The sequence below is a fragment of the Montipora foliosa genome, chromosome 4 (assembly GCF_036669935.1).
Source record: "Montipora foliosa isolate CH-2021 chromosome 4, ASM3666993v2, whole genome shotgun sequence".
NCBI lineage: Eukaryota > Metazoa > Cnidaria > Anthozoa > Scleractinia > Acroporidae > Montipora > Montipora foliosa.
The window spans coordinates 9,825,549-9,835,523 of NC_090872.1; the positions used below are offsets into that span (position 1 = coordinate 9,825,549).

At 36.8% G+C, this 9,975-nt stretch overlaps 1 protein-coding gene across 1 annotated transcript; it reads left to right on the forward strand.

Moving 5' to 3' along the window:
• Positions 1 to 4,497: 4,497 nt before the first annotated feature.
• On the forward strand, positions 4,498 to 9,392 carry LOC137998945 (uncharacterized). The gene is made up of 5 exons (XM_068844784.1): positions 4,498 to 4,697; positions 4,913 to 5,442; positions 7,920 to 7,994; positions 8,549 to 8,646; positions 9,312 to 9,392. The coding sequence occupies exons 2-5, from the start codon at positions 5,355 to 5,357 to the stop codon at positions 9,357 to 9,359; spliced, it is 309 nt and encodes a 102-aa protein (XP_068700885.1). The 5' UTR covers positions 4,498 to 4,697; positions 4,913 to 5,354; the 3' UTR covers positions 9,360 to 9,392.
• Positions 9,393 to 9,975: the final 583 nt, after the last annotated feature.

Below are 9,975 nucleotides of genomic sequence, written 5' to 3' on the forward strand. Positions count from 1 at the left end.
GATCTGAATTTTTTAATTGTAAGTGCGTTGGCTCATTTGCATTATAGAGATTCGGTACATGTAAAGTTCGACCTTTGACACGGGCCTTTGCGACAATATAGCTTGTAGTATCCTTGACAATTAAGAAAAACGGAAAGTTAAAATTCAGTGAATTTTGACCATGATAATCCTACCTCCCCGCACATACTGCCAGTTTAACCTCACATTTAAAGACAAAGAAAAAGCAAGAGCATTTCTACTGTGAGATTGAAATTTAGTTGACAAAATACGCAGTTACTCAGAATAATTAACAAAATATTTTGGTTGTGCTTTTTCAGGTAAGCAATGGCGCCGAATGTGTGCTGATCAAGAAGAGTTGGTTTCTTCAGCACGCAAACGAGGCCATGTTACGAAAACTTCGAAATCAGGTTAGTCCATGTACGGAATTATTTCACCAGATGTCGCGGCCGAAATAATCTCCTTCGCGGCCCTTTTTTTGCGTGACATCGCAAAAACGGCTGCGAAGGAGCCGAAACCAAAACCAAGAAACGGGCGTTATGCTTGTGCTTCAAAATATCGTCTGTGAAGTGACGTGATCAACGTCGATGGCTTTCACGCTCGCTTAGCTGGAAACGCCTTCGTCGCAGAGGACTTTGTGCCAGAGAATTTGAGGCGGGTAAAAAATGCCCCGTCTATTCTTCCCCCTGCGAATGGTGCTGTCGCGGACTATTTCTTCTACAGAGCAAGTCGCGCTACAGCTTTGGGAAATTTTTAACGCCTTAACCGACTGCTCCCCGTTCCTTACTTGAGATTCAACTACCTAATCCGGTTGTCAGTTTAGCCTGTGCGTTCTATTGACCGTATTCCGGAATAGGCATACAGGGAATAGAAGTTATAAATCCTTCCTTTTTACGGAGATTTACATTAAATTTGTCAAACACTTGCTAAATGTTGTTTTAAACGTATCTTTATTATTCTTGTTGCTTCAAAACGCGAGTCGTACCGTATTAAATCATCACTCCACGTATTCTTATTCCGGAATAGGGTCAATCGAACGCACCCTTATTCATTCAACGAAATGACGGATTAGAGGGCAGCGTACGACTTCCTGTTAGTTCACTTTCACTCGTGATCTTTTAGCTTTAACGAAAGATTTCAAATAGTGTAATCAACTGATCTTTTCTTAGATTCCTCTGTACCCAAGTCAGGCTAAACTGGAACAGAAGATGCAAGATCAAGCGAACTGGGACTCCTTTAAAACACAAACTATAAACACTCTCTTAGATACCCTTCATTTATGATGACAAGGTCACTGCATGAAGAAGCTGCAGTTAGTTCAAACCTTACGTTGGCGATTTACAAAAATACGAAGACTTTATTTTCGACTTATTTTGTATAATGTTTTAGATGAATTTTCTCTAGATTATTTATTAGAATCGTACATTCTTCGAGAAGGAGTGGATGGATACCTTTTTCCTTAATCGAACTTCGAACTTGAATTAGTTACGATTGTAAATTATTTATTTCAAATTTAAATTAAAGGCGGACGTCCAATTTCATATGTATATAAGGAAGAGCTATTTTCAAATTGACAAATTTCAGCTCTTAGAACTAACAACGATTGTCTAAAAGCAATTAATTCAAAGATTAAAAAAGTCCACGTACTCGGGCTCATGATCAGTTGTGTTAATAAAAAGCGAGAATAGCCATTTTTTTAAGACGAGGTTTATCATGGCTCTCAAAAGACGGAGAACCTCAACTTTGGTGATTTCACGTCAATGTTATGCACAATACTGCAATTATGGCTAAAATGCGTGGCGCACGAGTACTTCTCCTATTTTTAACCAATGATATCATTGTCTTCTGTCGTCGCCGTAGCTATCGTGATTTCTTAAAGTGCCTATGAAGTAAAAAATATCTTTTGCTTATTTTAAAGACCTTTTAGAAATGATTAAAAATGGTGTTTTCTATTTTGGAAATATCGTTTCCGAGATATTCAAGTTTTTGTTCAAAAATTGATGACGTCAAAAACTGTACAGATGCCTGTAATAAATCCCAAAATTGAGAATATCATCAGTAAATATTGGACGGGTGTTGTTCAAACTTGGCACCAGTAATGTTACCTACATCAGATAGGGCACAAATTGACACCAGTTAAGATGTTGCCATGGCAACATTCTCGTTTTTAGTCCCTCTCTGAAATGAACCATACATCTCGGGTTTTGAACAGATAAGTACAAGCAGATTGTCAGAATTGAAACGCATATTCTGCCTAAGCTGTATAAGCTTACCAAGAATGAACATGTCTTATAACGGCAATAAACGACACAATCAATCCTGCGTTAAATAGACCCAGCAGCAAAAATGGTTTCCATGGCAACAGCATAGAGGGTATCATTTTGTGCCTTACATTACGTAGACTACCGCTGCCAAGTTTGAACAACATCCATCCAATATTTTCGGAGATTTTCTCAATTTTGTGATTTACAGTCACGTGGATAGTTTGTGACGTCATCGTTTTTGAACAAAAAAAATTGAATATCTATGGATGATGATGATGATGATGATGATGATGATGATGATGATGATGATGATGATAATAAACTCTATTTGAGTGTAAAGTCTTCTAGCTGGGCCTGAAAGGCCTACTTATAGGGGACACTAAATTAAAATATTATCAGCTCTAAATAATTAAACAATATATTTACAAACAATAAAATTTACAAAAACATACATACTAAAAAAAATATCTGTAAAACGTACTCGGATTTATCATATAAAATAGTACTTATTAGCTAGGGGATGTCCTTCTTGTCTATAAAATGTCGTTTATGCACAACATAGAAAGCACTTTTTACAGCCCTCTGAGATTACTCGTTTGAGAGAAGATATTCCAATTCTTCGTCATTTTGAAAGGTCTTTAAAGTAAGCAAAAGATATTTTTAAATTAAACTCCCTAATTATGTGAAGTCACCTAGTTTGAGGTTTTGAATGCAACGTGAGCGTACAAATACAAACCCACGTGAACGAGATCGAATAATCGCGAAAGACACGCGAGAGTGCAAATTTGGAGATGACGTTTCCGTCGAAGGAAGGAGGAAGACGACGGCTGTGAAAACGTTATGTAAAAATGTAATTTCTGGTTATTGAAATATTTTCGTGGTTATTCCAAGTCTTTCAGCACGTGTGGGAAATTTCTGGGAATAAAATTGCAATAAGTGGTAAGAAAATTGCCAATTTATCGTCGGGTGCTCACGTTCTCTATGTAAATGTAAATGCTTTGTTTATAGTGAAAGTACACTTAGCTATCAAGCTAGTTCACAGGCACCCCACTTTTAATAACCGAAACTTAAAGGGGCTAGGTCACGCTATTTTAGGTAATTTTGTTTAATTTTGTTAATTATGAGCTCTAAACGTCATATCGGCAGAGCAAGAGTCTTTCATTTGCAAAATCACGGCCACATAACAACTGAGAATGATTTTCAAGCTTTGTAAATGACATTTTGATATAGACTGATATAAATTTGAAAAAAGGTGGGCCGACGTTTTTCAAATTTACCCAAACTCAATCCATTTCAATCCTCTCCAGTTTTGTCCATCCATGTCCCTTCTTGGCTTCCCTGTGTTTTGTTAGAGTTCTTCTATAGTTTTGAACAGCTATTTTGATATTTCAGTTAATTCTATGACCATTCGATCAGTGCTGAAAATGCCTAAAATAGCGTGACCTAGCCCCTTTAACGGAAACGTGATTAAGAACGCCAACTTACAAAGTGTGGTAGAGCTGAATCCGGGACAACTGGAAACAAATCCAAACCAGAGCTAGGCCAGAACGGGATTTGAACTGGGGGCAACCGCATGCAAACCCAATGGCCTTACGGTAACCACTAGTCCGAGCCGAAATTTATGTAACCTCAAATTCGTTGTCACTGACAAGAACTTGTCAGAAATGGTTAATCTAAGAAATAAGCAATTTAACAATCCCGTTAAATGTTGTCTTTAGGGTTCCTGTCAAGTTCTGACTCATTAATTTTGATATAAAAAAAGACAGCAAAGTTGCCCCGGTCGAAAACTGGCAATGAAAAACGAAAAGAAGTTCTACCCGCGATTCCAGTTCACGAACTGAAGGAGACAGGAGAAGAGCGCTTTACACGAGTAGGTTACTTGCGTATCACGATGCTGAGTTGCAGGAAATCCACCGACGCTGCCGATTCACCGCTTAAGGATAACAAGCATCGTAATTTACAATTTCGCTGAAAATGTGAACGAGGTTGAAAATCTGATAAAGAGAGAAGATACCGTTTCTTGATGCCAACCTCGTCCCCAGGGGCACTCTTCTTCCCTTCCTTGGAGCTCCAAGGAAGGAAAGAAGAGAGACCCTGGAGACGACGTTGTCTCGATCCACAGTTGCACGCGACGGTTGTTTAAGCGTGATGCAGCCGCAGTCCCTTTTGAACAGTCCAGGATTGTTATCAATTTTGATAACCGTGTTACGTCACAACATGGCGGCCATTGCAGAAATCGTAGGATTTTGTATACACTTCACTTTATTCGTTTTTTGTTCGGAACTAGTTGGGTTATCTACCCAAAATTCTATTCAATATGGACAACAAAGGAACATTCTTCGCCTTTGTCAAAGATGGCGGTGGCAGAGCGGGTTGAACGGTTGGAAATGTTAACTGTAAAGTGGGACAGAGCATGAAATTTGATCCCAAAGTCAGGTACGTTTTCCACTTTGACGTTAGATTAAAGGCACTTGTAGATTTTTCCAGCATTTGCAAAAAAAATGTCGATATCTTCAAGTCTTTTACTTGACTTTTCACGTGTTTTTGCTGTTGTGCACGATCTATTAAAAATGTGCAAGGGGGTATTTTGATTTGCGATGTGCTGTTAATAATGGCGCCCATATTTGATTGTTTTACTCCTACAAACCTAGGCGTTGAGATGGCGGATGCTGGTGCCCACAGGAGAAAAAAATGCAAACTTGTGTAGATTTTGTGGCTCTACAGCGTCGGAAAAGACTGAAAGGCCTAGAAATAAATTCAAGGATGATTTTGAACGATATTTTGGTATCAATTCTGAAAAGTGTAGTGGAAGGCTTAACGCTTTAATGACACAAGAACAATGCCTGTCAAAAAAGTGATCCCCTGCAAAGTGTAGCAAAACACAACTTTAGTTCCATTATGTTTGGATCCAACCTGGTTATGCATTCAATTGCACGCAGCAGAATGGCAGTGGATATTTATGGAAAAGTTCATCAGTATATCATTATGAAATCCTGGTTAAATGGTTCCCTGCTATGCCAGAAGGAGACATTCTAACTGCCATAGATAATGGTCAGGTTTTGTTAAAGAAGTGGACTGGGTGCAAAGATAAGCATGGTGCATCTTGACATGTGTGTGTTATACAGAGGTTGGTACCAATGCATGATGGAGTTTTGCAAAGAGATGAGAAGCTTGCACCAAGGTAATGCAAATGCCACAATTTATAATTTACCACCTACATTTTGTGATTTTGAATATTTTTTGCAAGTCTCTTCTCTGTTTAAATTGTCCATTATGGGGACTATTTTAATCATTACCAAATCCCCAAATTGTTAGGACTGAAGCAGAGAGAGAATAATTTATAACCGTTTAAATGATTATCTAACTAATTTAAATGTCCTTTGTGATGAGCAATATGGCTTTAGGAAAAATCACTCCCCTACACTTGCTTTGATTGATTTGTATGATAAGATTTCCTCTGCTTTAGATCGTGGTGATATAGCTGTTGGTATTTTCCTTGATCTCTCAAAAGCATTCGATACAGTTAATCATAATATTTTATTTGACAAACTTGAACACTGTGGTATACGTGGACTGGCCTTAAAATGGGTAAAAAGCTTTTTTTCTAACAGATTACAATTTGTAGATTTCAACGGTCATGTTTCTTCTCGCTTTAATATATCCTGTGGGGTTCCTCAGGGCTCTATTCTAGGGCCTTTATTTTTTCTGCTTTACATTAATGATATAGTCAATGCATCTACGGCACTACAACTGATTTTATTCGCGGACGATACCAACGTTTTTTTGTCTGGTAAAGATCCTGATTATTTGGTTAATCAGCTGAATGTCGAGTTAAATAAGTTGTCAGTATGGTTTAGGGTTAATAAGCTTTCACTGAATCTTAAAAAGAACAAGTTCATAGTGTTCAAACCAAACCAAAAACGTAGAAGTTATAATTTTCAAATTTTGATAAATAAACAACAAATTGATCAAGTTAAAGAAACAGTTTTCTTGGGTGTGATCATCGATGAAAACGTAACCTGGAAGTCTGAGATCTCTCATGTGGCTAACAAAGTGTCGAAATCAATTGGAATGATACAGAAATCAAGTTTTTATTTATCTTCATACTCTTTACGTGTATTGTACTTTTCACTTGTTTATCCTTACTTCTTTTACAGTAATATAGTTTGGGCGTCCACCTATAAAACTAACCTTGTTCGTCTGGTAAAATTGCAGAAAAGAGTGGTGAGAATCATAGATAAATCTCATTTTAATGCTCATTCTGACCCTATATTTAAGAAACTTGAAATCCTAAAATTCCATGATCTTAACCTGTTACAACTTGGTCAATTCATGTTCTCCTATCAAATTCGAACTCTTCCTCCCAAGTTAGCTAGCAAATTCACTCTAAACAGTCAAATTCACACATATTATTCGAGAAACTCTCATGCATTTCGTCTGCCTTTCTGTCAGACTAACATTAAACAATTTTCTGTTTTCTATCAGGGACCTAAATTTTACAATTCTCTTGACATTGATATAATGAATTCTTCCTCAACAGCTTCCTTCAAGAAAGCACTTAAGTCATTCTTTTTTAACAACTATTCTGAAAATTAAGTATTTTGTTCTTCCTGTGTCAAATTGTTTTCACCCTGTAATTTTACTTTCACAACTGTTTACATATTTCAACACCTTAATTAAATGACTAAGTGTTTGTAATTGTATGCTTCATTACCAACTTGTAAGTTCAAACTGTTTTTAATTTCCGTTCATTACTTTATATTTCAACACGTTAAATAACTAAATGTTTGTAACAATTGTATTCTCCGTTGCCAACTTGCATGTCAACAATAGATAGATGCTTTTACTTGGGGAGGCCTAATTTACATAAGCTTAGTAGTTTCTTTTAGGCCTCCTCGCCACCAATGTAATTCAATAATTTTTCTTTCCATCTTCTCTTTTTTGATTGTTCATATTTGTATTTTAATTTCTTCTTTCTGTGGCAAAAAATAAATAAAATAAAAAGAAAAAGAGTGACTGAAATGTATTAAGAAACCATTCTTTATCTATTAGCTGTGTTAATAAACATAAAATGTTTTTTTTCCTTTTTTTTTATCAACATTAACATTTCGTACAACTATGCAGTAGCTTAATTAAACCTGACAACTGTTAGAAAAAGCCTTGAGATTTATTTAGCAGGATTTTTTCTTCAATGTGTAGTTCCATAAAATGTCCATTCCTCCCCCACAAAAGGTGCATTTTGACACCCCTTCACCAATCTGGAAATTCTAATGAGGTTTCTTTGAGTGTTTTGGTCTTTCTGCACCCTTCCTCTCCCTGGAATTGGAAATCCTTTGTGTGTGCGTGTGTATATGGAGATTTTTTTTAGTACGGAGTCTACGGATTTTCAACTTTGCATGTAAATTGAACAAAATATATTTTGATGAAAGATTGTGGACCAGATTTTCTTCACATTGACAGCTTTTTAATGGGGACTGCTTTTCATAATTATAAAATTCCTTTTATAAGGAAGATATCTGTCAAATTTGTGAGTAAGTGAGTGAGTGAGTGAGTGAAGCTATTAGTCTCTCCCCTCGGGGCTTTTCAGGACTAATTTACAATGTGTTTCGCGGGACTTTAGCCAGACTGCTTATTACACAGTTTACAATTTTATTTTAGGAAGTGAAAGATGCCCCCGTCCAGATAAGGTCAGACCACAACACCAGGGACTACGTCCCCTACTCTTATCGAATAGTGAGTGGGTTCTTTAACGTCCCATACTATTTAATTTCCAACAAGGGTAGTGAGACGGGACCTCCGGTTTACATTCCTTATCCGAGAAGACTTGAAAGTCTAACCATTTGCAGATGTAATTACAAAGGCAGCACATTCTCCTCAGTTATTTTAAGACCCTGAGTGTTGGTCTGGCCGGAGTCGAACTCACGACCTCCCGCATGACAGCCCGATGCTCAACCAACTGAGCCACCGGTGCGCGGTATAATTTCTTTTGATATTTAAAAAAGCCAACCACCGAACAAAAGAACCCTTTGTTTCGGCATCCAATAAGGCTCCAGTTGGCACATTAATATTAATAGGTGATGTCATTGATATCCTCACTATATAGCAAGCTGAGCTAGAGTCAATTGCCTGAAAGAGGAGGGGTGGGCTGACTGTTTTCATAATCAACTAACACATTTGACAACATATGTACTTGCATACTCTTATTTTAATTGAGTGGTTTAATTTTAACTGAACGTTTTTATTAATGTTGTTACTTGAATCATACTTATTTTAAAATTCATTAACAGTAAATGGCCCAAAAGATTGGAAGAAGCAAAGACTGAAACAGCATCTCCTAGGTGATTTCTCTGCCACCTCTGATGATGTCATGCTATTGCATAAAGAGGCAAGTAAAGAAAGATTGTCATTGACAAAATATAATAAATATTATAAAACTTAAAATACTTTTTACATGTAAGAAACACCAACACAGTATCACAGGGCTGGTAACTAAGAGGGTACTTTATTTGGCTAAATCACCGAATACAGTGGATGTTTAATTGTTTAAATTGTTGTTTTGGTAATTTTATGATTTGGAGTTTTGGTGTATTAATTCATCGAATGTGATTTCTTGCATCTTCATTATTTCGTTTTCATTAAGAGGACTCTCATTTCTATTTTATTTACACTTTTTTTTGAATTTGGTTGAATGATGTGTTTCTGTCTAAAGTATAGTTTGTTCTAGAGAAATTAATACTAAAGACCATTTGAAAGTATCATACATTTCTCTTACTTTAGAACAAACAAATGATCCTTGAAATTTTGCACGAAGTTGTGCAAATACGTGCTACAAACACGTTCGTACGGTAACATGTTTTTGGTATTTAAGCCGTACACACACATACAGAGAGTCATTTCAGCGGTTTTGGCAATATTTATGTCGTAACGTGTAAATAAAACGTAATTTTCCCCTTTGTTGGACCATCGCTTGCATTCGGCACTGAATTTAAGAGCCGTTTCAAAAACGAAATTATTTACTTACTTTTCTTGCTTCATTTTTATTTTATACAGAATGCCCCAGCTTCGACTCCCAAGAAAAAGAAGCCGACTGATGACTGATGAAAATATCATGCCCAGTATCGAAGAATAAAGAGTGCATTTTAGCTTAACTGTTGTCGTCTCCTTTACTGTGTTATTTCACTCGGAACAGTTGTTAGATTAGGTATTGAAAATAATGCCTCGAAATAACTTTTCCCAAACATTCCACATCCTATGCATTTCACTGTCATATAAGCAGTGAAACTTCCTTCCTCTTTGCCCCGCGTTGCACCCCATCGTCTGCCATATTGAATTTTCACGCAGTTGGTGATCAATAATGTCACGTGGACGAGAATTTGAGCAGTGATTGGCTAATGGTTTGTTTTGGTAGTGGTTATCAAAATTGATAACAATCCTGGACTGTTGAAATGGTATAGTCGGGATAAAAACAAGTTTTCAAGCAACAGGAACTGGTGGGGAAAGGGTCACGTGTCTCCTCTGACGTTTGACTAAAGAAAAGAAAAGGAACTAGTCGTTCTAGCGCTGGAGTACTAATTGGGGAACACTAAACTGAAATCAACAATTAACACAAATTAAATCACAGCAATGTGGCAATGGTGTCTCTGTCACTTTTAAAAGCTAAATTCCGGCGTAGTACAATTGAGTATTATTACATAAGTCACTCGTGAGAAGGGAG